Source organism: Esox lucius, chromosome 13 (genome assembly GCF_011004845.1).
Source record: "Esox lucius isolate fEsoLuc1 chromosome 13, fEsoLuc1.pri, whole genome shotgun sequence".
Classification (NCBI taxonomy): domain Eukaryota; kingdom Metazoa; phylum Chordata; class Actinopteri; order Esociformes; family Esocidae; genus Esox; species Esox lucius.
In genome coordinates, this window is record NC_047581.1 from 21,806,941 (window position 1) to 21,834,306 (window position 27,366).

The window sequence follows — 27,366 nt, forward strand, 5'->3', positions numbered from 1 at the left end:
TCTGATCTTCAGTATTTTGGTGCATTGACCTGATCTGACCTGACAAAGGCCTTGATCTAAAAGACTCTTGCCGGATCTAAACAATGTCACTTTGTAAATAATGCTACATGGTTGAACAAATGGAAAGAATTTATGCAAAACATTTTGTTTGTCTTTATCATTATATTTTGCTTTTGTGTATGTACAGTTTTTAAACTATATATTAAATCTACTCTCTTGTATAGCCCTGGTCACAGGGCTTAAGCCATAGCCAAATTCACGGCAACACCCAAATATAGGACTGAAATGTTGCCATTTCAGACACAAACAACTTCTATAAAAATCTCCTCTCTTTCTCATTTGTAGACTACTGCAAAGACTTGGAAACAGGAGACCTGTTTTTAGGCTAAATTCAGTCCAAATGTAAACATTTAAAATAAAATAAAAAGTATGGGCATTATTTGACACAGCCTTTTTTGTGGTGCCATTTGTCAAGAAGATGTCTGGGAGTTTGCTGTCCTACTAATCCTTTATATGTATATTCACTCTGTGTGTGTTGGCTTCAGGTCAGTTACAAGATGTTAGAATGGTGTGACGCTTATTCCAAGCCCTGAGATCAACCATTTGATCAATGTGGTGCTGCTACACCTGATAATAGGGATATATTTGTACAGCATCTCACAAAAGTGAGTACACCCCTCACATTTTTGTAAATATTTGATTATATCTTTTCATGTGACAACCCTGAAGAAATGAGACTTTGCTACAATGTAAAGTAGTGAGTGTACAGCTTGTATAACAGTGTACATTTGCTGTCCCCTCAAAATAACACAACACACAGCCGTTAGTGTCTAAACCGCTGGCAACAAAAGTGAGTACACCCCTAAGTGAAAATTTCCAAATTGGGCCCAAAGTGTCAATATTTTGTGTGGCCACCATTATTTTCCAGCACTGCCTTAACCCTCTTGGGCATGGAGTTCACCAGAGTTTCACAGGTTGCCACTGGATTCCTCTTCCACTCCTCCATGACGACATCACGGAGCTGGTGGATGTTAGAGACCTTGCGCTCCTCCACCTTCCGTTTGAGGATGCCCCACAAATGGTCAATACGGTTTAGGTCTGGAGACATGCTTGGCCAGTCCATCACCTTTACCCTCAGCTTCTTAAGAGAGGCAGTGGTCGTCTTGGAGGTGTGTACGGGGTCGTTATCATGTTGGAATACTGCCCTGCGGCCCAGTCTCCGAAGGGAGGGGATCATGCTCTGCTTCAGTATGTCAGTAAATGTTGGCATTCATGGTTCCCTCAATGAACTGTAGCTCCCCAGTGCAGGCAGCACTCATGCAGCCCCAGACCATGACACTCCCACCAACATGCTTGACTGTAGGCAAGACACACTTGTCTTTGTACTCCTCACCTGGTTGGCGCCACACGCATTACACCATCTGAACCAAATACGTTTATTTGGGTCTCATCAGACCATCGGACATGGTTCCAGTAATCCATGTCCTTAGTCTGCGTGGCTTCAGCAAACTATTTGCGGGCTTTCTTGTGCATCATCTTTAGAAGAGGCTTCCTTCTGGGACGACAGCCATGCAGACCAATTTGATGCAGTGTGTGGCGTATGGTCTGAGCACTGACAGGCTGACCCCCCACCCCTTCAACCTCTGCAGTAATGCTGGCAGCACTCATACATCTATTTCCCAAAGACAACTTCTGGATATGACACTGAGCATGTGCACTCAACTTCTTTGGTTGACCATTGCGAGGCCTGTTCTGAGTGGAACCTGTCCTGTTAAACCGCTGTATGGTCTTGGACTCCGTGCTGCAGCTCAGTTTCAGAGTCTAGGTAATCTTCTTATAGCCTAGGCCATCCATATGAAGAGCAATAATTCTTTTTTTCAGATCTTCAGAGAGTTCTTTGCCATGAGATGCCATGTTGAACTTCCAGTGACCAATATAAGGGAGTGTGAGAGTGATTACACCAAATTTTACACACCTGCTTCCCATTCACACCTGAGACCAAGTCACATGACACAGGGGAGGGAAAATGGCTAATTGGGCCCAATTTGGACATTTTCACTTATGGGTGTACTTACTTTTGTTGCCAGCGGTTTAGACATTAATGGCTGTGTGTTGAGTTATTTTGAGGGGATAGCAAATTTACACTGTTATACAAGCTGTACACACACTACTTTACATTGTAGCAAAGTCTAATTTCTTCATTGTTGTCACATGAAAAGATATAATAAAATATTTACAAAAATGTGAGGGGTTTACTCACTCCTGTGAGATACTGTATGTATGTGTGTATATATATGTTGTTGTAGTTCACATATCAGCTACTGCAGGCAAGTGCGAATGTGAATGACCCCAGATTGAGTAAAATGCTCATCTAGCCTAGATGGGATATGAGACCTGAATAATGTCGTAAAACAAACGAGGTGTACACCAACATAATCGCCTCAGGCTAAATTATATAACATTATGCTTAAGCACAAAAGCCAAGTCTAACTGCAATCTATTGTTTATCGTCATAGTGACAGACATTCAGTATACAAATGATACTACTACAGTAATGAGAGAACTATTCATTTGACTCATAAGGCTGTCAGTTCATCTGCCGGTTTCTGTAAAAGATGTGATTTTTTTGGATACATCTTAATCCTTTTGAGGAAGCGCATTTAAGTGAAATGCATCTCCAATAATCTCCTGACAAGTAAGACTTCAAAGCATCCATTCTATCAGTTCATCAAATAGTTAATCCTAGAACGGCTGATTATTGGTTGGCTTCTGTGATGGCTTGCAAAGAGTCATGTCCTGCTGTGATTTGAAAGGAGCAGGGTATATTACTGTAACAGAACTTTGGCATTGATAACAGAGAAGAAAGTCTTATGGTATTGCAGTGAAAGATCATGATTATCATTGGGTCAAATGGATGCTGTTTTGTCTGGGGCATTGATTCCTCTCCAGATAGGAGAGATTAAGTGGGAGCAGAGGCTCTTTTGTAAAGTCACCCCATATTACTGACCACATTCTTCATCCCATTGATTCGTGTTACCCTAGTGGATACAGGCCTATTCCATTCTGTATTTACTGTGTGACTGTTCAGATTTACAGTAGGGATCCTTCATAAATCTTTATATTGTATCACTCCTAATCATTATTAAAATATATATTTTGGGGCATTTAATGCTTCATTCAAACCCATATGCAGCAGTACCACTGGATCACTATGTGCCTCATAACTTCTTATCATTCTGACACATTTTCCTATTGTTTCATTTTTCAATTTGATTTCAATTTGATTAAGCCTAATTACACTGAACAAAATTATAAACGCAACACTTTTGTTTTTGCCCCCATTTATCATGAGCTGAACTCAAAGATCTAAGACTTTCTCTCAAATATTGTTCACAAATCTGTCTAAATCTGTGTTAGTTAGCACTTCTCCTTTGCCGAGAAAATCCATCCACCTCACTGGTGTGGCATATCAAGATGCTGATTAGACAGCATGATTATTACACGTGTGCCGTAGGCTGGCCACAATAAAAGGCAACTCTAAAATGTGCAGTTTCACTGTATTGGGGGAGTCTGAGTCTGAAAACCAGTGAGTATCTGGTTTGACCACGCAGTGCAGCACATCTCCTTCGAATAGTGTTGATCAGGTTGTTTATTGTGGCCTGTGGAATGTTGGTCCACTCCTCTTCAACGGCTGTGCGAAGTTGCTGTTCCTTTGAGTTCAGCTCATGATAAATGGGGTCAAAAACAGAAGTGTTGCGTTTATAAATTTGTTAGATTGATTAGGGTCACACATATCTCTATGGACCAAATATAAAAAATCCAAAAGATCGGGCCACCCCCTGTGAAATCGTTATTGGTTCAAAGCACCAGAACTAATTGTATCATAATAGATTTACGGTACAATTTATGTTAATGTAGTCTGTCTATTTGTTATTATTATTCTAGTAAACAACACACTCAGAGGGCTCCATTCATTCGATAGATTTGGTGAAATGTTTTCTTATTGAAGATAAATCATTTGCACTCAGTCCTTAATGTTGCTCTGTGACTGCAACAAAATAATACTATTCACTTTAGCAGCTAGAACCCACTGTGATGTTTAAATGACACTGTGATGTCCTTTAGATACCATACCATACCATACCAAATGTCTGGTAGAGATGGACTTGGGATGATTATGACATTACATACTAGGACAGGGGGACTAAATACATTTTAGTTTTTTAACTTGACCAGTAACATCCACTGTGTTCTGCTGAAGCGAATAGCTTTTCAAAAGTAAACAACACTTGCTTACACAAAGTCGTAGTATCTTTTTTAAGGTACGAAGACAGTTGCTTGGAAAATTGCTTTGTGCTGTCAAAATAGAAGTTTTTTAAATCAAATGTCTTTCACTTTGTCCCTCTCTGCAGGCAGTATTGTGTACCTGGGGATGATGGTTGGGGCTTTTTTCTGGGGAGGCATGTCGGACAAGGTGGGCCGCAGACAGTGTCTCCTCATCTGTATGTGTGTGAACGGCTTCTTCGCCTTCCTGTCCTCCTTTGTCCAGGGCTACGGCATCTTCCTGCTCTGCCGCGTGATTGCAGGCTTTGGGTGAGTTTAACTGATTGGGGTTACAATGGTAAGCAAAGTCAATATGCAACTTATTTGTCTTAACAAAGGGGTTAATGCGCTATCATAATGATCCAGAACAAACAGAGAATAAGACAGTGAATAAAAAATGATACCAGAAATTTAAAAAATCTATTGACTTTGTAGGAAAATGTATTACACCTGAAGACATTAACATAACGAGCTCCAACTTGCTATAGTATTTCAGTGGCTCAGGATACCATTAGCCTATTTTCCAACTGTTATAATACCAAAATACATTGAGCAATTACTAAAATGTAGAGTTTTAATGACCAAATATCTGATGTACAGCTAGAAAGCACATCATTTACTTGCTTTCTCAAAAAACCTTAGAGGAGTGTGATGGAAATTCAAAGGTCCATCCAGTAAAACAGTGGTAGGCAAGACAGAGGCAAATATCTAGTACACAATAGCAGTTTATTTAAAGAGAGAAATCACAGCAACAAAGTAACCAGTAAAAAAGATCTGAGGTAGCTGAAGATACATTCAATGCTGTCAGAATGGGTGGGGGTAACCGTTTGCATAGTCGTCTTATGAAACTATCCCCTGTTGTCTTGCTCTATCCTCTCCTAAAACACATTGATCTGTCTTTGCCCCCACCCCCACAGATGGTTCACAACACCATCAACACCTCATGTTTTTCCTCGCAGGGACAAGAGCATAGCACTGTCTTATTTGACCACCCTGTAATCTGTACTATGGTTTAGACACTTCTTTCACCTAATACATTTACTAACTAGAAACACAGAACCAGAACCTACCATAACAGGAGTCAGCCATATGTCCCTCCACTTCAATCGGTTTTGGAAAGTAAACACAGACAGAGGAAGCGAGAAAAATAAAGTTAAAAAAAATATCACATTTTATTTAGATGTTTTGTATATTATATATATAGTGCATAATAGAAATACAATTTGGATATTTGTTTAGCAAAGCGCCCAAAGTATTTCATTATAATAATTATTGAAAAGCTGGATAATGTTATTCTGAATGCCTCAATTCTGAGAAGTCGATATGGCCTCTAAAGCTCAGAAACTCTAACGGTGATGAATAATTTTAATTCTGTCATGAGAGGGCTCTGTAGTTCCACTACCTTAAAACTCCTTCACAGTAGATCTTCATAATGAATGTGTGTTAACAGATAGACTAAGTGATATTTTAACCACTTAACTTGTTACAGTTTTAATCTCTCTTATCTTTATCCAGAATAACTGTATGAATATGTAACATGAATGTTAGACTCCTCTGTCTGTCAGTCACCCTGGCTTATCCTAACCACATTCCAAATGTACGTATTTACACAAACTATGCTATATCAGTGATAACAAGGGACTTAATACAAGTGATAAAAACTTTGTTTCATTAAAATTCATAGTACACAATAATTATTATTGGGTTTGAACATAGACGGCCAGTATAGGAATTTCTACGAAAAGCAAACAAAGACAGAACAGAAAAGGTCCCCCATTGTGACTTCCATAGCCATACACACTGTAAAAGAATGAGACAAAGGTACATCATGTCAGAACTTTTTCCACCTTTAATGTGACCTATAATGTGAACAATTCAATTGAAAAACAAACTGAAATCTTCAAGGGAGAAAAATGAAAAATTAAACCTTACAACAAATTGGTTGCATAAGTGTGCACACCTCCTTATATCTGGGGATGTGGCTGTGTTCAGAATCCACCAATCATATTCAAACTCACGTTAAAGAGAAGTCATTACACACCTGCCATCATTTAAAGTGACTCTGATTAATCACAAAGAAAGTTCAGCTGTTCTAGTAGGATTTTCCTGACATTTTATTAGTTGCATCTGAGAGCAAAAGCCATGGTCCGCAGAGAGCTTAAAAAGCATCAGAGGGGTCTCATTGTTGAAAGATATCAGTCAGGAGAAGGGTACAAAAGAATTTCCAAAACATTAGATATACCATAGAACAAAGTGAAGACAGTCATCATCAAGTGGAGAAAATATGGGACAACAGAGTTTGGCGCAAAAACAACACTGCACATCACCCAAAGAACACCATACCCACATTGAAGCATGGTGGTGGCAGCATCATTCTTTGGGGTTGTTTTTCTTCAGCTGGAACTGGGGCCTTAGTCAGGGTGGAGGGAATTATGAACAGTTCCAAATACCAGGCAATTTTGGCACAAAACCTTCAGGCATCCGTTAGAAAGATGAAAATGAAGAGGAAGTTCACCTTTCAGCATGACAACAACCCAAAGCACACATCCAAATCCACAAAAGCATGGCTTCACCAGAAGAAGATTAACGTTTTGGAATCAGGTTATTGTGAGTTTAATTTTTTTCCTGAAAGATTTCAGTTTGTTTTTCAATTGAATTGTTCACGTTATAGGTCACATTAAAGGTGGAAAAAGTTTTGACATGATTTGTATTTGTCTCATTCTTTTACATCACAAGAACCTGGCATTTTAACAAGGGTTTGTAGACTTTTTATATCCACTTTATGTGTCATGCAACAAGTAAAAAGAGGGCAAAGAATCCTTCTATGTAGATCTATGTTTTGAATCCCCAGGTATCTCCATTGCACAAACATATTAAGGTGTGAAGGGGCGATTGAGGTGTTTTTTTTTGCTATTGGGAGCAAGTAGTCTATGGTCTAAAGAACCTTTAATTTGCTTCCAAAGATGGAGTGTGCCCTGTATAATGGGATTATTAAGTGATTTCTCCAAAATGATAGGAGACAAGATCACAGCACCAATAGAAAAGTGGTAGCAATCTGCACGTCCTAAGCCAGTTGGTATAGTAACATATACAACTAACATATACAACTTAGATCTACAGTGATTTTTCTAGGTTTAGAGTTAGGAAATCCAAAAAGTGTAAGAGTTAATTACACTCAACCTGCATTTAAAATGACAGGTAAGGAAAGTTTGTATACACACTACCTCAAACATCTAAACTCGAACATCTAAAATCTCAGTTATAGGTGACATTTTGCAATAATTTGTTCTATGACCATTGTCATGTCACATTCGTTTTTGGTTAACTTTAAGTAAAAAGCTCTGTAACAAATATTTATTTGATTTATGATGAAGAAAATAAATGTTCAATGGAAACTATTGTACTATGCTTGTTTTGTATGACCTAATCTTACAAGCTCACATTCTGTTTTACAACAGAGTACACATTTTTCTTTTAAGTGCCACATTCAGGATGGTGGATCACGGTTGCTACTTAACAGCACCATTTTGGATTCTCCGTATTTTTATTAACTGTCTGTATGTCCTATAGCTTCAAATTATTGGGAATGTCCAAAAACCTTGGTGGGGTGTAACGGTCCCTATAAAGAGGTCATATACTAATTGCCTTCCAGTCCTTCTCCCCAGAGAGACTGGGCATAATTGAAAAGGCTTGCCAGACAAACTACCTTCTGGGAGCTAGTGGGTGTTGATGTCACAGAAGAGTGGCTTCAAGCCTAATGGTAAACAGGAAAGCCAAGAAAATACCCTTCTGGTAAAGTTGTCTTAGTGATGGGAACATTGTTGCAGGATTTGTATCTGTTGTCTTCATTCAGTGTACTTGGGTAATAATTCATTTACATGGGTCAGTTATTACTGATGTACTAATTGTGCTCATGTCATCACCATCAGGCGCATTGCACTACTTATAACCAAGTATGTAAGCAGCTCAATGTCCTGTCTGTCCTGTCTCTTTCAGGACAGGGGGAGTCGTGCCCATAGTCTTCTCCTACTTTGCGGAGGTTCTGTCCAGAGAGAAGAGGGGGGAGCACCTGAGCTGGCTCTGCATGTTTTGGATGATTGGCGAGATCTATGCTTCAGCCATGGCCTGGGCCATAATACCACACTATGGTGAGTAGTACACTATTATACCACCCTATGGTGAGTTGTACACTATTATACCACACTATGGTGAGTAGTACACTATTATACCACACTATTGTGAGTAGTACACTATTATACCACACTATGCTGAGTAGTACACTATTTTACCACACTATGCTGAGTAGTACACTATTATACCACATTATGGTGAGTAGTACAATATTATACCACACTATGCTGAGTAGTACACTATTTTACCACACTATGGTGAGTAGTACACTATTATACCACATTATGGTGAGTAGTACAATATTATACCACACTATGGTGAGTAGTACACTATTATATCACATTATGGTGAGTAGTACAATATTATAGTACATTATGGTTAATTTTAACATTATTGTAAACTGCGTGGTTTGAATCCTGTTTGGCTGAAAGGCATGGTATGTGACACTGTATACCATGGGTATGATATCACAAACATTTTTATTGCTTTAGTTGTGTTGGTAACTGGTTTATAATCACACCAAGGAATCTCAGGAGTTTGATGCTTTTTGCTTAAATATAGCACATTAAGTGCATTAGAACACTATTGTACCACACTATACAGTATCTCATAAAAGTGAGTACACCTCTCACATTTTTGCAAATATTTGATTATATCTTTTTATGTGAAAACACTGAGGAAATGACACTTTGCTACAATGTAAATTAGTGAGTGTACAGCTTGTATAACAGTGTACATTTGTTGTCACCCCAAAATAACTCAACACAGCCATTTATGTCTAACCGCTGGCAACAAAAGTTAATACACCCCTTAGTGAAAATGTCAAAATTTGGCCCAATTAGCCATTTTCCCTCCCCAATGTCATGTGACTTGTTAGTGTTACAAGATCTCAGGTGTGAACGGGGAGCATGTGTGTTAAATTTGGTGTTATTGCTCTCACACTCCCTTATACTGGTCACTGGAAGTTCAACATGGCACCTCATGGCAAAGAACTCTCTGAAGATCTGAAAAAAAGAATTATTGCTCTTCATATGGATGGCCTAGGCTAAAAGAAGATTACCTAGACTCTGAAACTGAGCTGCAGCACGGTGGCCAAGACCATACAGCGGTTTAACAGGACAGGTTCCACTCAGAACAGGCCTCGCCATGGTCAACCAAAGAAGTTGAGTGCACATGCTCAGCGTCATATCCAGAGGTTGTCTTTGGGAAATAGATGTATGAGTGCTGCCAGCATTTCTGCAGAGGTTGAAGGGGTGGGGGGTCAGCCTGTCAGTGCTCAGACCATACGCCACACACTGCATCAAATTGGTCTGCATGGCTGTCGTCCCAGAAGGAAGCCTCTTCTAAAGATGATGCACAAGAAAGCCCGCAAATAGTTTGCTGAAGCCACGCAGACTAAGGACATGGATTACTGGAACCATGTCCGATGGTCTGATGAGACCCAAATAAACGTATTTGGTTCAGATGGTGTAATGCGTGTGGCGCCAACCAGGTGAGGAGTACAAAGACAAGTGTGTCTTGCCTACAGTCAAGCATGTTGGTGGGAGTGTCATGGTCTGGGGCTGCATGAGTGCTGCCTGCACTGGGGAGCTACAGTTCATTGAGGGAACCATGAATGCCAACATTTACTGACATACTGAAGCAGAGCATGATCCCCTCCCTTCGGAGACTGGGCCACAGGGCAGTATTCCAACATGATAACGATCCCAAACACACCTCTATGACAACCACTGCCTTGCTAAAGAAGTTGAGGGTAAAGGTGATGGACTGGCCAAGCATGGTTAAGGCAGTGCTGGAAAATAATGGTGGCCACACAAAATATTAACACTTTGGGCCCAATTTGAACATTTTCACTTAGGGGTGTACTCACTTTTGTTGCCAACTGTCTGTTGTGTTATTTTAAGGGGGCAGCAAACGTACACTGTACCTGTTGTCGCATGAAAAGATATAATCAAATATTAACAAAAATGTGAGGGGTGTACTCACTTTAATGAGATACTGTACATTTACAGCACACTACGTTTACAATACTATTTTTACAGTTATAACATTCTGACAATAAAATAAGAAATGGTACACAGTTTTAAATCTTACTAAAATCCGGGTTGGTACAGTCTGATCAGTGAGGTGAAGGTTTTGGTGACCATGGGAGTATGTGCCAGTTTGCCCAGCTTTCAGGTGAGGTTTTGTAATCTTAAGAAGTGGCTGCAGACTGAGAAAGTGACGGTTTAAGTGATTAATAGGCCCTGGAGACCATGTGGATACTCACACACACACACGCGCGAACAAACACATACATACACACACACACAAACACACAGGGATATTTAAAGATTGAAGGTGTACCTGTGGGAGAAGGCTGTGATTTACGACGCTGCTACACAAGAAATAAGCTGCACTCATCACTAAAGAAATGATGGGAACATGTTTAAAACCAGGCTTTCCTGTCTCTCTTCCTCTCCCTTCTCTCTGCTCATCCTGCCTCTCTCCCTCTCCTCCTTTCGGTCTGTCTTCTTGATCAAGCTTAATTAGGTTTTTCTCCTTGCTCTAACCTAACAGGACAAAGCTACAGCTAGGCATGATTTATGGCCGAGTCGGGTTTTAGCCGAGCCATGGGTGACGTCAGTAAGGGGTTTCTGAAGTGGCAGCACAGAGGACATTTCACTGGCTGCGTTTAGCCACTGAAATGCCTGCTTCTACTAATACTGACTGCACTGGAGACATTAAAAACAATGATACCAGACACAGTTAGGCAGAGTTAAACACAGTTACGTCCAGTTGAATGACAACATACATACAAATGTACATATGCACTCACGTACTTACACCTACATACAAAATCGGAGAAACCGAACGAGTCTCACTGTGAATGCTCTGTTGTCAGATTAGCAGGTATCTCTTTGTATTATAGGAGACCACTCTGCTTTCATTCCTTGTTAAACACACTCTCTTCTCTCTCTAACCTCTCCTTCTATAGCCTTTCTCTTTCGTTCCTTCTCTGTCTTTCAGCATGCCTGCATGCTCCCGCATGTGTGGATCATTTTTACGTTTTCCCAAACTGCCGCAGTACCCGCCAACAGCTATGTCGCAGAGGAGACAATGGGGTATTTTTGTCCAGTATAGAAACAAATATTGATGGATTGTTGTACATCTACTAACTCATTCAAGCTCTTTAGGCACCTCCTGATTTCTTTCAATAAGCTGTTCTAAAACCCAATGAGAAACACAACTGGTGAGAAGAGATAACAAATATTTGCCTGCAGATGATCTCCATCCTACTGAATCCATCTGCTGATATTTCCATCTTACAAAATCAACCCAAAGATCTCTATCATACCAAATCAGCCTGCAAACATGTCCATCATGCTGAATCAGTCTTCAGATCTCCCCCATCCTATATTAATCTGCAGAGAACTCCATCATACCAAATCACTCTACCGATATCTCCAGGCATACTAAATCAGTCTGAAGATCTCCATCATGCTGAAAAAGGCTGCAAAAATTGCAGTCATACCAAATCACTCTACAGAGATCTCCAGGCATACTGAATCAGTCTGTAGATCTCCATCATACTGAATCAGCCTGCAGAGATCTCCATCTTGCTAAATCAGTCTACACATTTCCATACTAAATCAGTCTGCAGATCTCCATCATACTGAATCAGACTCCTGATATCTCCATCATTCTGAATCAGACTCCAGATATCTCCATCTTACTGAAATGGCTTACAGAGATCCTCATCTTGCTTAGCCTTCTGGTGGGAGGAAGACGTGGTTCTAATGGCCCCTCTATTCCCATATGATATCATCAATATTATGGATTGTATGGATAAATTCACATACTTATTTATTCCAGAATGGTATGGGTTGTTATGACAGGTTCACATTCTTATCATGTAATTCAGATCTACTTTTGTCTCCCAATGGAGACAGATAGAGGGAATAGCATGAAGGCATTATTTGATTTCCCATTATCAAGAGAGAATGTGGGAGTAAAAGTGGGCTATTGTTGTTTCCTGCTTTCACGCTTTCTCTCATTCCTAGATCCTTTAACAGCTACCTCATGACTGTGGTCAATCGATCTGTGTTTATGCTGTTCTTTTACTTTGAACAAGCCTTGAGTGAATTGGTCTGGCCCCCACTGACAAGTAATGTATTGGAAACTTTAAGGCTTTAAGAACTGTGTCTTTCAAACATCTTTTTGCTATAATTCTTTCTATAATTATTCTCCAAGTTACTAAGTTGTGACCAACTCGTCTGCATAGTAAGAACATAGTGGGGTAGCCTAAATACCTAGAGTATTCTATCATTGAAACCAGACCCTAATGTTTTTTTTCCTTGTCTATCAGATTGTTTACAGTCTTGATGATGTCTACACTGAAATTTGTGTAATTCTTTGATCAATGTAGGTCAGTGGTATATAGTTATAATTTATGTTTTTGGTCCTGGCATCTTGACCTTTGTTTGGAACACTGCCAAGTTTCCAGTCTTCACCTGAATTTAAGCCTGGTCAGTGTTCTAGCTCAGGTTTCTATGGTACAGGTGCAGCTTAGCAAGATATAATAGATTATCTCAAGTTTACAATGTTGGAATAAAAACAAGTTTTCACATCAGGACGATATATGTCCCCACAACTCGTTATTGGTTAGTTGGGTTTACAGTGAATCATAACCTTTAATATGGTGTGCCAGAAATAACCCTCCTCTTCTTGCTCTCGTTGTCTTTTACCAACGGTTTCTTCTCCAAGTTTTTTGATTGGCTTAGAACTTGTTTTTAACCACTAGAGATATAGCAAGAAGAATCATTAATGGCTAGACGCTAGCAGTGGGTGGTCAACAAAATACACCTCGAGGTAAAGTTAGCGATTGAAGGTACGACGAACGCCAAGGTCTACAATCACTGCAGTGTGCCACAGCCTTTAAATATATGCTGTTCAGAAGATCTAAGTGCTGCTGTATTTACCTTTTGAAAAAGAAGAACCAGATCAGCTAATTAAACCATACTTGATTTCTTAGTCCAGTAAGGTTACAATTATATATGAATGTTGAAAAGAGTGGGGCTCATGCTGCATCACTGTCACCCCTTGAGGGCCTACATTTTGATGTAATTGCCAATTTTAACTCCAATTTACAAGGCTTTCCTTTAATTTGTATAGCAGACCCTCTAGCCAATTTCAGTCAAAAGCTTTTTGATATCAACAAAGCACGAGAAGGCTTTTCTTTTGTTTGTTTTTTAATTATTTGGTAAGTCAATTTGACATTTGCTCAGGGTTTTGTTTTCACTGAGAAAATGTTGGAGTTCACCACTGATGATACCAGAGGTTGCTGTCATTTTGTGAGTCAAACTTCCTGGACATTTTGGGAGTCTGTTTCCCCTTATGTGAATTTGGATGATGAGCCTTGGTTCCAATGGTTGGGGAAGAGGCTTGGCCGAGGATAATGTTGAACATTTTAACAATGGCTACATTGAATTTGTGGTTTGTGAATGTTATAATTGTATTTGTTATAACATCAACACCACAGGCCTTTTTTGAGTTGGAGGGTTTGTTTTTTGTCCTGTAGTTCGTTCTATGTGATTAAAGAATATAACGTTGCCGGGTTCAATTAGACGGGAGCCAGTAGGAGCGGCGCTTCTGCACATATGGTCCAAATGAGTCCTAGGAGGAGCTGAGCTCCTGTACTTCCACTGGCCAACTGGGAAGTAGAAAGTAGGGCTCCCCCACTTCCCAAATCCCAATTCAACACCTGGTTCTGATATTATTTAGTAGCTTACTTGGTTTTGTAACTTAAATATATACATTTTTGTCATTCTTTTGGGGCTGAATAGCTTGGAGAAGTGATGAATCCATTCATAACTTTCGATAGCTAGCTCTTTGTGTGGTTTCTGTGGTTTCTTTGTGTGGTTTCTTCTCTCAGGTCCTTCACTCCTCTCCATCTGTTCTTCTGTCTTATTTCATTTTCACTATTTACTCTCCAGTCTCACACTCCTTCTCCGTCTCTATCTCTCAACCCCTCTCAGGTCTCACTTTTTCTTCTCTCTCAGGTCCCTTTCTATCTGCCTCTCTCTCTCTGCTTCTCTCTGGTCTCTCTCAGGCCTCAGAGATTCAAAGTGCTGCTGACTCAGTCATCCATACACTTAGTCAATTATGTACATAATCCCAGTAATGAGATTTCCAATGGCATGGGCAAAATACTAACCCTCCTGGGCTCACAGTACACCTACATCCTTATAGAAAAGGCAATCACTGCAGCAATCAAATCGCACACACACACACACACACGTCATGTAAATACACATGCACACACAGCGTTTATGCATTTGCACCAACACACAAATGCACATGCCTACATGCACACACATACACACATCCTTGACATCCTCCCACACACATACAGGACTGTTATCATGACTCAGCACAACACCATGTTAACACTCAAGCAGTTCTAATCCACACATTAACGCTTAATAACCATACAGTGGTTACCCAGTGTGCGGTACAATTCAGTAAAATGTATACACGGCACTGTAAGTTCAAGAGTTGGTTTGTTTGTGGATGGGGAGGGAGTTGATTGCCTGGCTACGAAACGTCCAGCTCTGGCCATTAGACATTAGTTCCTTCTCCACATTCAGTCTGGGTCTGGGTAACTCCAAGATGACGTCTAGAATGAAAGAAATGCTGACAGCACTTCACCCCACCGTAGAAAGCACTTCACCCCATCGTAGATAAAGCAGCGTTCAAAGATGTGTTATTGGCTTTGATACTCTGATTGATTCAAGATGGTTTAATCAGTGGTTTGAAAAGGTACCTGAACTTTCTCGTAAAACACTGTATGACAAGCTCTGTGGCAGCCTTTATGCCTTACATCCTTCTTTGAACATTGCTGGCTTGACTTCTCCCGTGGTTGATTAGCGGTTCGTTTCAATCTGCCATTAGATTAATCCATAGCAGTCATTTCCTTGCCTTAGCATCCTCCCACCCTTTTACTCACCTCCCACGCCTGTTGAGGGATAATGCTGTTGTTCCCTTAACACTGTGTACTGAAGGAAAAAGCTCAATCCAGAGGGGAAGACGTGGGAGGTCACGACAAACACGACGACCACACACTCCCCCACTCTTTCCTTAAATAGGAAATGGGAACGTCGACTCACAGTGCATTAACCCACTTACACTGATCGTACACTCCCACACACTGAAGAACAGGAATTGTCACCAAAAAGAAAAACAATAACTTGTTACCGTTGTTCTCAGCTACAAGATTTATATTGTTGCTATGAGTGACATTTGACACATTTTTTCAGACTAATCACAAACCTGAAGCAAAGCTGGCACAAACCTGGCATTGCAAGTGCCACGCCATCATTTGAGCTACCCGGTACCTGTCCTAAATTATTTCATCCGTTACTGTAGTTGATCAGAGTGCAACTGCCCGTGCAACACATATATTGATTCTCTCATAGTTGGTGAGTTATTAGTCCAGTACTTGGGATTTAATTCTTCCTAGAAGTGGGTAACAGGCATCTCTATATGTTAATAGCAATTGACAGAGGAAAAGCAAATGTTTTTTTTATTTTCATTATTCAGTCCAATACAGATCAATCTGTAATAACCTGTATGGCCTATTATACTACGGTCATTAAAAGATGCAAACCAAATTGTAAAAAAAAGTTTCATTAAATTAGGTTAAATAATAGAAATCAAATGCTAATTCTATGTGAAGATGTCATTGGTTTTGTGGGTAGGGCATTCTGATAAGCTAATAAAATGCTCAAATAGCAACAAAAGCCCATTAGCCATGCTATTGGCAATTGTCTAAAAGGCAACTTAAAACTGGATAACCTTCAGACAAACACTATTCAAATACAAATGACATAGGATCTTCCCTGGTACCTTTATGTGACCATTTTCCAACTGCAGAGGACACACCACCCTAACGCTTTGCCCTATGTTCCAGTCCTAACGGCTACCGGGATGACTCTGTTGTCCTTGAGACGCTGTTTTCCCAGAAATTAGGTTCTATTAACAAAATAATGGCTCAGCGAACATATTTTCTTGGTGAACTTTCCTTTGTTGTTCTTTTTTCAAAGGTTCCCAAAGGAAAGCACCTAGGAATTACAGAGATAAACAAGGGCAGTTCAGTGTTCAGACTAATATTTACGGCACTGTTTCCTTCTTACAATAATTAAGTCTGGTTTTAATTGAAGGATTTAGCGGCCTTTTCCAACTCAAATACATCATTAATACACTCCTATCCACTTGAATGCTCCAGAAAATGACTTTGAATATACTGAGATAAGTGTCATTTAGAGAGGGGGAAATCAAGTGTATATGAGGGTGTATGTATGTGTCTGTGCATGAGTGTTGACGCTATGATGATTAATGAGACACAGTATGCCTGTGGGATGAGATCTGGTGCAACAAGATTTAACTGAACAAAAACACTCAATTATGTTCCAACACATTCAATTACCCTGTCTCTGTACAACTCTCCTAGGATTCCATGGGGTCATTCATCTGCCCCGTCTCTCTCCTCTCACACATCTCATTGCGGTGGCAGGAGGCAGCTTTCATCAAATGGCATTTTTTTATTAACAGCGTTTAATCGGGTTCACAGTAGGAGGCTCCCGCAAAATCATTCAAAAACAACGTCGCTGAGTGAAAGGACCTAGAGTCCTCCGCCTGATAAGAACACATCTGATACGATTGAACTGGTTTCCCCAGTGGGTCCTCATGACAATCAATAACTGGTGATCTTGCTGTTCTGAATTTAAAGGGTGGATAATTGCAAGTTGGTTTAAAACATTCCCTTTTTTGTTTGTGGTTGGCACATTTATGGTCTTTCAGAATGAACCCCATAAAACATTTTGCACATGAACAGATTTCATATCACTGATGGAGGCAAGAATGTTGCGCAGAAGTAACATTAACAAGCTGCTCCTGTGTCATTAATTGAGACCAACAACAAACGAAATACTAGGAATGGAAAAATCAAGGTTACCACTCTTGAAAATGTGACAGTGATGTTTTCAATACACAGATGTGATTTTTGTTGTGTGTGGTTGTCATGCTCAGTTGTTTTTAATGGATAGTGTATATGTTCTCTTGTGTGGTTGCAGGCTGGAGTTTCAGTATGGGTTCTGCCTACCAGTTCCACAGTTGGAGGGTGTTTGTGGTGGTCTGTGCCCTGCCATGCGTCTGTGCTGTCGTGGCTCTCACATTCATGCCAGAGAGCCCCAGATTTTACCTGGAGGTAAAGTAAAGCACTACGCGGTAATGCTTTACAGAGTCTTAGGCAGAAGGATTGGCCCTTACAGCCACAGGCATTGTCAGTGTTGGCTTACATGGTCATATTTCTCAGAGTTCCATTGTAAACAATAAAGGTAACTAATGTGTTGAATCCAAATCTGAGACTGGCATGTGTCCCAGGTCTCCATGATGTTTAAGTGTTTGTGAGAGTTGGAGACATATTGCCCTTCAAAAGAAAGGCCCCTTCAGGTAAACATAGTCAGTCAAAAACTTCAGTAGCAGAAACCTGACCTAGACACTGCATGCCAATTTTTTGTCTGTGATGGCAAATAAGAAAGCTAGTTGTGTGACAGCGGGTCTGTTGCTGTAGGAGAATCACCCTTTGAAGTAAAATGAGTCATCATTGTCGTGACTCATCTCAGCCCATCTCCTCCTGTGTGAAAGTGGCTGTCAGGGAAGAAGGCTCCGGTTAATCCCCTTTGGTTTTCTCCCTCCTGTCAGGTGGGGAAGCACGACGAAGCTTGGATGATCCTCAAACAGATCCATGACACCAATATGCGAGCTCGTGGGCAGCCAGAGAAAGTCTTCACTGTGAGTGTTTTCCTGCCTTGGCTCGTGCCTGCTCCTAATAGTAAAAAGCTTACCAGCTTTAAACCGCTGCCACTGTGACACATTTAAATCTGTGCTAAGGATCATAAGTGATAAGGTTTTCAGAGTGTCAAACAGACAAGGACCAACACATTCCAGTCAATCCACATTTGGTGCTTTGAATATAGAGTCAGCTTTGAATATAGAGTCAGCTTTGAATATAGAGTCAGCTTTGAATATAGAGTCAGCTTTGAATTTGGAGTCAGATTTCCTATGCATGTAAAGCAAACTTGCAAACCTACAATACCAGTCAAGGTTTTAGAACTCCTAAATTTTTGCAGTTTTTATTGAAATTCACACTGTTCAATGTCTTAATGTACCCTGAAATTAAAGCATAGAAGAAATAAACAATTGTAGACAAAAAGTCAATCCTGGAACCATTTTGTTTAACAAAATGTCATCTACATTTTTGGCTCATCAAAGAAGCCACATTTTAGAGACATAACTGCCAAACATACTTCTTGTATTTTTTCTACAAAGGAAATCCAATGTTGTTTAGAAAGTTTTTCCTAACACTTTTCCAGAAGATCCCACAAAAGTGTTGCACTAGTAGGTTTCTTTGCTTTCACCCTCCTGCCCAGTTGATCCCAAACCAGATCGATGGTGTTTAATTCTGGAGACTGTGCTGGCTATTCCATGATTTGAAGCCTATCGTCTTGTTCTTTTCTTCTAAGATAGTTCTGACATAGCCTGGAGGTATGTTTTGGCTCATTGTCTTGCTGTAGGATGAACCCCTAAACATCGCGCTGCAAAATGTTTTGTTTCTAAGTGCCATTCGCTCTGTGTAAGACGCCAACTCTGGATCCAGCAAAAGAGCCCCAGACCATCACGCTCCTACTCCATGTTTGACAGTTGGTGTCACACACTGAAGAACCATCCTTTCACCTACTCGAAGGCATACAAAAACCCTGCCTGATGAAACAAAAATGTCAGTTCATTTTGATTAACCAGTCCATAAGATCTTCAAGTCGTCAGTAGTCCACTGGCGGTGCTTCATGGCTCAGGCAAGCCTTGTTTTATTTAGTGATCTTAGCAATACAGCTACTCGACGTGTCAAACCTGCAGTTTGAAGTCTTCTCACAGTTGAAACTGAGACTTGCTTTTACAAGCACAGTGTTAATCTGTGCTTGTAGTTATTGTCCTGTGAGCCATCTATCGCACAAGCTGTTCTTGTCAGAGTTTCCTCCACTTTCCAAGTGCCTTTTCTTCTCTAAAGAAAGTTCTCTAAAGAAAGGACTTTTACTTTTAAGGGTTATTATGGTCTGTCTGTCTTAATTTGTTTATTGCCTTTTTCTCAACATTATTATAGACAATACTACTTCCTGCAGTACAATACTTTCCAAATAATGCTTAAGAAGGTCTAATAACAGTCTGTTCCAACACTGCTTTTATACAGAGGGTTTGTAATAAATCAACAAGTTGGGACATCTGTAGGAATTGTTTGCATCAACTTTCAAGGATTAATATACTTCCAATGCTGCAGAACAGATGTAAGTTGTTAACCTATTACATGTTCCCTTAAAACTCTTAAATGTACATTATTTTACAGTTTTTGCTATTCTAAAAAAAATGTTGCCTACATTTCTAGTAGCAGTTTTAGGCTGTTAATTTCATAAGGGCTTACATTTTGCACTAAAGGGGTGTTTAACAAACTTATTTGGGCTCTGTGTTAGCATATTCATTAATATGAAATGCAGTGGCTATGCAGCTTAATGTGGGTGTCTGGCGTGTCTCTGGGGCAAGTTAGGGGACATCAATCAATTAGACAGTGGAAATGGGACTTTAGGTTTTCTACTATATTTGTATATGAATTTCTACACTGTATACTTGGTTTATTGAAATGTTAAAATATTGTCTCATACACAATGTTCAAAAGACAGATGGTTCTTACCTAGCTTCATGGGGATATCTAAAGTCAAACCAATTTTAACACAGACATCGAAACGGGTAGTGTGGTGCTCCAAATTGATGATTAGCGTACTTGGGTGGTGCCAGCTTTGGGCAAAATTGGAATAAACCCAGTTTACAGAGATAGATAAAGTCCTCTACTGGCCAAAATATTCATTAGCTTATCCCACTTGATGACCCTGCTGTAATAATGTCCAACTAGATCATCATGCATTAGCCAGTTGTGAAAGAAAAAGTTTACTTCTTGCCTAGTTAAGACAACGGACAGACCAGTTTACATTTATATTTCTCCACCACCAGTAGCCTACTGCAAGAAAGATATAGTAAGAATAGAACCTTAAACAGAAGCTTTTTGTTATTGAAAACTCTATTTCCCATAATTCCGTCCCAGGTGAACAGAATCAAGATCCCCAAGCATCTGGATGAGCTGGTGGAGATGAAGTCAGAGTCAGGGAACCCAGTCTCTAAGGCCCTCTTCAGGATGCGGACAGAGCTGCGTGGGGTTGGTTTTCCCATCCTCTCCTTCTGCTGACTCCCTAGAAGGCCATGATATATGAGGTTATATCCTGCACTGCACTGTCACAAATCATTACTGAGGTGTCTTTTGTTTCTCCACACAGATCTGGGTCAACTTTATGAAGTGTTTCGACTACCCATTGAAAGATAACACCATCAGGCTGGCTGTTGTCTGGTTTACATTGTCATTTGGGTAAGCTTTTTTGTTATGATGTCATAAACTAAATCGCTCTCCCTCCCTGAAACTCCATCTCTCCTGATAGAAAGTAATTTTTCTCTATTTAGAGACGTACACGTCGGAAAAAGCTAATTTCTTTCTCTAGGAAATGCAGGACATTGTTTGGCTCGCAGCCACACGGCATTTCTGTCAGCTGTCCCAATACAGAAGCAGAGGCAGTAGCTCTCTGCTCTATTGAATCAATACACATTCACTGGCCCACTATCATTGTGACACAATGGGCATTCGAGCATTCTAAGTAGAAGTAACTCCTCTACACCTAACAGAAGTGTATAGTGCCAGTACGTTTCGTCTTACCTGGTTACCTGAACTCCTTCGGCCTAACACCACGTCCACGTCCACGAACGCTAGTTTGGATCTGAATGGGCATCCCGGTGACCAAAACGGCAAACCCATCTGATTGGTCTGGACATCAGGATGGTCCAAAGCCAATGGGTTTGGCCAGAGCCTGCCTGGTGAAGCAACATTTGGAAAAGTTGCCATTGGTTTTGGTCCTCTGGTTAGAAGTGATCCAGTCACTGATGACATTGTTTTGTACAACACCCCTCATTTGGTCATCAGCTATACGACTGTAAGAGAAGGAGTCAGACTAGAATATGTAGAGCTCGAAAGTGTTACTACTTCCACTGAGGGGACTCCCTAGTACACCCCATTCCCTTTAGGCCATAGTACCTGTACCAGAGCGGCATCACCTAACCTTTTGTATTTGTGATGGTGCTCTGGTACAGGTACTATGGCCTCTCTGTGTGGTTCCCTGATGTCATTAAGCACCTCCAGGCAGATGACTACGCCTCCAAGGTGAAGACCCACAGCAACGAACTAATTGAGGACTTCACCTTTAACTTCACCCTAGAGAATCAGATACACACAAACGGGGTCTTTATCAATGACAGGTAAAAAAAGAAATATGGATTATCACTGCATGCTCACGAAAGTGGAACTAACATTCAGTATGGATGAAATATTCGAAACAAATGGCACGTTTATATTAATCTTGCATGGTAATGCATCGCATCTGCATGAACCCTGGCAACTATGGAAACACTCATAATAGCCAATAATTTGTATGTGAAATGAAAAGGAAGTTTATGCGTTAGTAACTAACCATGCATATTCTCTGCTGATTCTTCCAGATTTATTAGTATGAAGTTGAAATCAGTCACCTTCATTAACTCCACCTTCACAAACTGCTATTTTGATGATGTGACATCAGTGGGATCCTACTTCAGGAACTGTTCCTTCATTGAGGCATTTTTTTACAACACTGGTAAGACTGACAGGCCTGATCCAAACTTGTACTTGATCTTTGTACATACATAGTGTGTATGTTATGTAATGTATTTTCTGTGCTATACTATTTTAGCCATGTCTTTGTCCCTTGTTTGTGATGGCAGACATTGATGACTCAAAACTGATAGACGGCACGGAGTTGATCAACTGTGTGTTCCACCACAACAAAACGGGCTGTCAGATGACGTTTGACGATGACTACAGTGCCTACTGGGTCTACTTCATCAACTTCCTGGGAACTCTGGCTGTTCTGCCTGGCAACATTGTCTCAGCACTTCTCATGGATAAAATTGGGCGCCTGTCCATGCTAGGTAAGGATCCCCTTTGTAATTAACATCACTGTAGGATGTTTAAATGAAGACTAATGTGTCTGTGCGTCTGTGTGTGCAGGTTTTGCCAAACAAGGAAAATCTGGTTAAGTTAGGACATTTAGCCGGTCCTCACTTGCAAAATTAGGGCTATAATTAGTTATGTGTTAGGTTTTGGGGTTAAGGTTAGTGTAAGTGTCAAAGTTAGGGTACCTTTGAGAGTGAAGAGGTTTAGTAGTACTCAGTTTATGGTCCTCACAAGGTTTGTAAAACATATGTGTGTTTATGCTACAGGTGGCTCCATGGTTCTGTCAGGGATCAGTTGTTTCTTCTTGTGGTTTGGCACCAGTGAATCGATGATGATCTTCATGCTGTGCCTTTACAATGGCCTGAGTATATCAGCCTGGAACTCACTGGACGTGGTCACTACAGAGTCCTTCCCTACAGATAGGAGGTATTGTACAAAATACAATTCTCCATGGCTTTGTGCACATACAACATCCATGTACTACCACAAGAACATACTTACAAACCTTTAAACCCCCCCCCCCTTCTCTATTTCTCTGTGTTTCTCAGAGGGACAGGCTTTGGGTTCTGTAACGCTCTTTGTAAGCTGGCAGCAGTGCTGGGGAACCTGATCTTCGGTTCTCTGGTTGGCATTACCAAGGCCATTCCCATCCTCCTGGCATCATCAGTGCTGGTTTGTGGAGGTCTGGTGGGTCTCCGGCTGCCTGATACCCGGGCCAACGTCCTCATGTAGGCAAAAGAAGGACCAACAGGCCTAGGGACCACCTGGGCCAAACCTGGTGCAAAGGGTTTTCTTGAAACGAGCTATGTATGTTTGAGATTTTATTTGTTTATTGCCCATAGTGGTCTCATAGGGGATTCAACTGCATAGGCCAACCCCTCCCACCACCCTGTATCGCTGTCAAACAATATACTTTCACTGTAATCTATTCATGTACTGAACCCAACCTCCAGAACCAAATGGATAAGTCCCTTGAGTCAAAAGGAAACTCCTGTTTATTAGTGAATGTAATATTTAGGGGTATTACAATGCCCCTTCCAGGAGTGTTGCACCTGTAAACGTCTCTGATGGAAATCCATGACCCAACAAAGTGAAAAATCCTGTCATACTCTCTATTAACCCTAATTGCTTTCTTTGCTTTAAATATAAAATATTTTTAGCATACTTCCTGGTAAAAAAAAAAAAACACATCACTTAATATTTCAATTTTTTATGTTAATAGTAACGTTTAGAGGAATTGAAGGTCCTTTGTTTAATGAATCCTGTAGTCGTCTCAGTAATTGATGGAAGTGAAGTGGTTTATGTGTGAGGAGATACAAGTGTTAATGGCTACCTGCTATGAGGTGGCTGGTGAGATCATTACTGGCTGTGTGCTATGCACTGTGAGTTGCAGTGTAAATCCCTGCACTGCGGGTTACATTGTACTGTATGAGCAGTAGCCTACAGGTATGTTTGGCTAGAGTCATTGCAGGGCAGGGTTAGTGCTGTATGAATGTGTTATTAGGCCATGACAGATGGAGCAGAGTGGGAAAAACAAGCTGTAATGAGTGTAAACAGCCTGCTGTGGGTGGGAAAGGGGAATATATGATCAGAAAGACTGGATAGAGCTCACAGCTGCATCACAGCTGGCCTAGACTGACACACACACAGACAGGCAGACAGCCAGACATACAGACAGCCAGGCAGGCAGCCATGCAGGCAGCCAGACAGGCTGATAGAGAAAAAGGATCATCTCTGGACCACCATGAATCTTTGTCGGGCTTTTCATGTGATTTTTCACTTGTCATGTCTGCTGTATACACGCACACACCCCGAACTGTCAACGAAGAGGACTCATGGTGAAAGTCTTAACCGGTAGGAGCTCAGAGATGCAATCTGAAACACCAGTAACATGTTTTTTGTCCGTTTGCTTATTAGTTTACACTGACACGTACATAAAGATATTTGTTTTTCACTGTGTTCTGCCGCAAATGACTACATTCATATGTAGACCCTCACTGTCTAAGCCCTTTGCACCAGCACTCTACTAAGAATCAAAAGGCCATATTAAATAACTGGTTGTGTACATACTAAATGTATCTATCAATATGTTAACATTTATGTTATTTGCCGGTATGTATCTGCAGCTGTTCTTAAAATAGAACATTTAATAATCAGATTTTTGTATCAACTCATTTGCCACTTGTCCTATTTGTTGTATTCAAATGTATGCAGGCTCTCAGACAAGGGCTTTGTTTGTTTAGCCTTTTCATTTAATGTTTCTTTTTGCTGTAGCTTTGCTGTTGCTCTGAATTTATATTGATTTATATTTTGTCATGCTGCTTCATTTTCAAGAAACTGAATGGCCTTTTTTAATGTGCCTCTTCACCAGAGTGTTCTCCTCATAGTTAACTGGAGAGTGAAGGGCACAGGAGGTAATCAGGAAATGAACTAATGTTTCTTCTCACTACCTTAAACATTTTCAAGTGTTTTATTTCATTGTTGTTACAGTCACAGATACGTGTAAACATCCATCCTATCCATAAAAAAATGCCTTCGCCTCTAAGGATAAAGTTAAAAGATAATATTCTCTTAAAATTGGATTGGGAGAGATAAAATGTTATTTAGAGCAATAATATAATTAATTACTGCTTGCATAACAGGGAGTGAAACTGCTTTAAGCAATATTTTAAAAGTTTTACATTTTGAGTAAACTATTCCAGTAATAAAAAAACACTGTAGTCATCATTTGGATGACATTTTAGAAAAAACATTTTCAATAGGGTTTTTGTGAAACAGCCTGCACACATAATTCAATAAACAGCACTATTATTAACCTTCACTGTATACTCCGTAATGCAACAGTAAAAAAAAAATATCTGACTGCTGGTCATGGTCAACAAATAAATGCTACCTGTATTTTCAATGTATTTTTTGCAGAAGATGAGAAAAGTGTTGTGCCAAACAAAAGGTGGTAAACTGGGTTTACATGCGTTTGCCCTCCGCTACACCAGTGTGTAAGGGAATTTCATTTGTGCTGTATAATGCATAATGTTTCGATCTCTAAAATGTTGCTCATAGTTAACAAATGCGTCTGATGTTTACAAGCAATCCTGCAGATATCTGTGTTTGTTACTATAAGCAGTATGAGCTCCAGACACAAATTACAGGTCTAAAATTTCACATGGTTCTCTGGTATTTTATGTGGTGTGCTGCCGATGTAGCTGTCCTGTTCTTGTGGGTGTCGTTGCTGTGAGTACTGTAGGGTTATAGTAGTCCACTTTATTAAAACTGCCGTCCGCTTGCCCCTCCATATCTAAAGAAAAAGAAAGGCTTCCGATAATGGCTATAAATGTAGGTTTGTGTGGTGTGTGTGTCTATTGTGTGTGTGGTGGTTTACACTGTCTTGGATACAATACATTATTTTTGCTGATTGTTTGATTCCTCATGTGCACTACAAACAGACACTTTGATTTCAGAAATGTTTAAGCGATGACATTAACAGAATTTTAGTATTTATAAAACAGCAGCGGCATTCTATTCGGGCAAATGACAAACAAAGAGCTAACTGACAGACTGTAGTTACCACCTCAGCAATGCTGTACATACAGTATGATAGCAGTTGTTGTAAACTATTTCTTCTGGCGGCTTTGCCTATGGTATATTTTAAAGGATAAATAAGTCTCTTTTGTTTTTCTTTGTAAGGATGTGTGTGTGTGTGCGTATATGTGTAAATAACTGTACATATCAATGCTGTAGTTGGTGAACTTCTGAGTTAAATCTGTATGCTTTTTGATTGACTGATATGTCTTCAGCTTTGTTGAAGTGATTATCTGTCCCAGTTCTAAATCTGTACAGTATGTTCTCAGCTTCAAGCCCTCTGCTACTGTGTGCAAACTTGCATGTGGGTATAAAACTTCTTATGTGCTCAACTTTGTATTCTTACTTTATTCTTCTGCCAGAAGAACAGAATATTTTGATTTTAAGAAAAAAGTGAATGTATCACTCTTGTCAGTTTTTGTTTGGCCATTTTGTTAAAGTGAACATGGGTGTGGGTTCGGGTTCAGAAAGTTGTGTATATTCTTGTCAATAGTGGGATGACTGTATGTACAGAGGTGGAAAACATGAAGCTGTGTAGCGGAACATTTGCCAAACGATGCCCTGTGAATATTGTTTTAATTAAAGAGGAATGGACGAAATTGCAGACTGTGCTGCTTAAGAGTGTCAATAATATGAAATAAAGTTTTATGTTCTCTAGCTAATAATGTGTGCATTAAACTTCTGGGGTGAGAACATAACTTTGAATATAGCATATTTGTTTGGACAATATTATATCAGATTGAGTGCCTGCAGACTTCAGGTCATTGTCACACTTTAATAATAATAAGAGTTTTATTTTAACCCTGCACTCTCACAATAATAATTTTTGTGAGAACTGAATGAGCACATTTTGTAAGAAGATTTTCAGATTTTCAAACAGTTGAACTGAGCTTGTGGTATTAGTTTTAAAGCAACAAAAAAGACTACCAAATTCTTATACACATATTCTCCATTTTCATATGAATTCCCGTATTCTAGTAGCTAGTGGGCATTAAGCATGCAAAGTAAAGGAAATGCCTTTGAAAAAAACAAACAGAAAAGTGCGATGTGGAGTAATAGCCGTCTCACCCGTACACACACAAATGTATGGAACCAAAGGCCTGTTTATTGCCCTGGAACTTAAGAACAGGAAGGACAAGACAATGTAAGTCTAC

At 40.1% G+C, this 27,366-nt stretch overlaps 1 protein-coding gene across 1 annotated transcript in view; it reads left to right on the forward strand.

The window, feature by feature from the left end:
* sv2ca (synaptic vesicle glycoprotein 2Ca) overlaps positions 1-26,921 on the forward strand; it is a 46,053-nt gene extending 19,132 nt beyond the window's left edge. Inside the window, exons 3-13 of the mRNA XM_010876476.4 lie at positions 4,413-4,593; positions 8,320-8,471; positions 17,568-17,701; positions 18,199-18,288; positions 20,645-20,755; positions 20,874-20,962; positions 21,736-21,900; positions 22,141-22,274; positions 22,402-22,608; positions 22,900-23,059; positions 23,182-26,921. Coding sequence (XP_010874778.1) covers positions 4,413-4,593; positions 8,320-8,471; positions 17,568-17,701; positions 18,199-18,288; positions 20,645-20,755; positions 20,874-20,962; positions 21,736-21,900; positions 22,141-22,274; positions 22,402-22,608; positions 22,900-23,059; positions 23,182-23,365 — 1,607 coding nt within the window. The 3' untranslated portion in view covers positions 23,366-26,921. The remainder of the gene's footprint in view (positions 1-4,412; positions 4,594-8,319; positions 8,472-17,567; positions 17,702-18,198; positions 18,289-20,644; positions 20,756-20,873; positions 20,963-21,735; positions 21,901-22,140; positions 22,275-22,401; positions 22,609-22,899; positions 23,060-23,181) is intronic.
* The last annotated feature ends 445 nt before the right edge of the window (positions 26,922-27,366 follow it).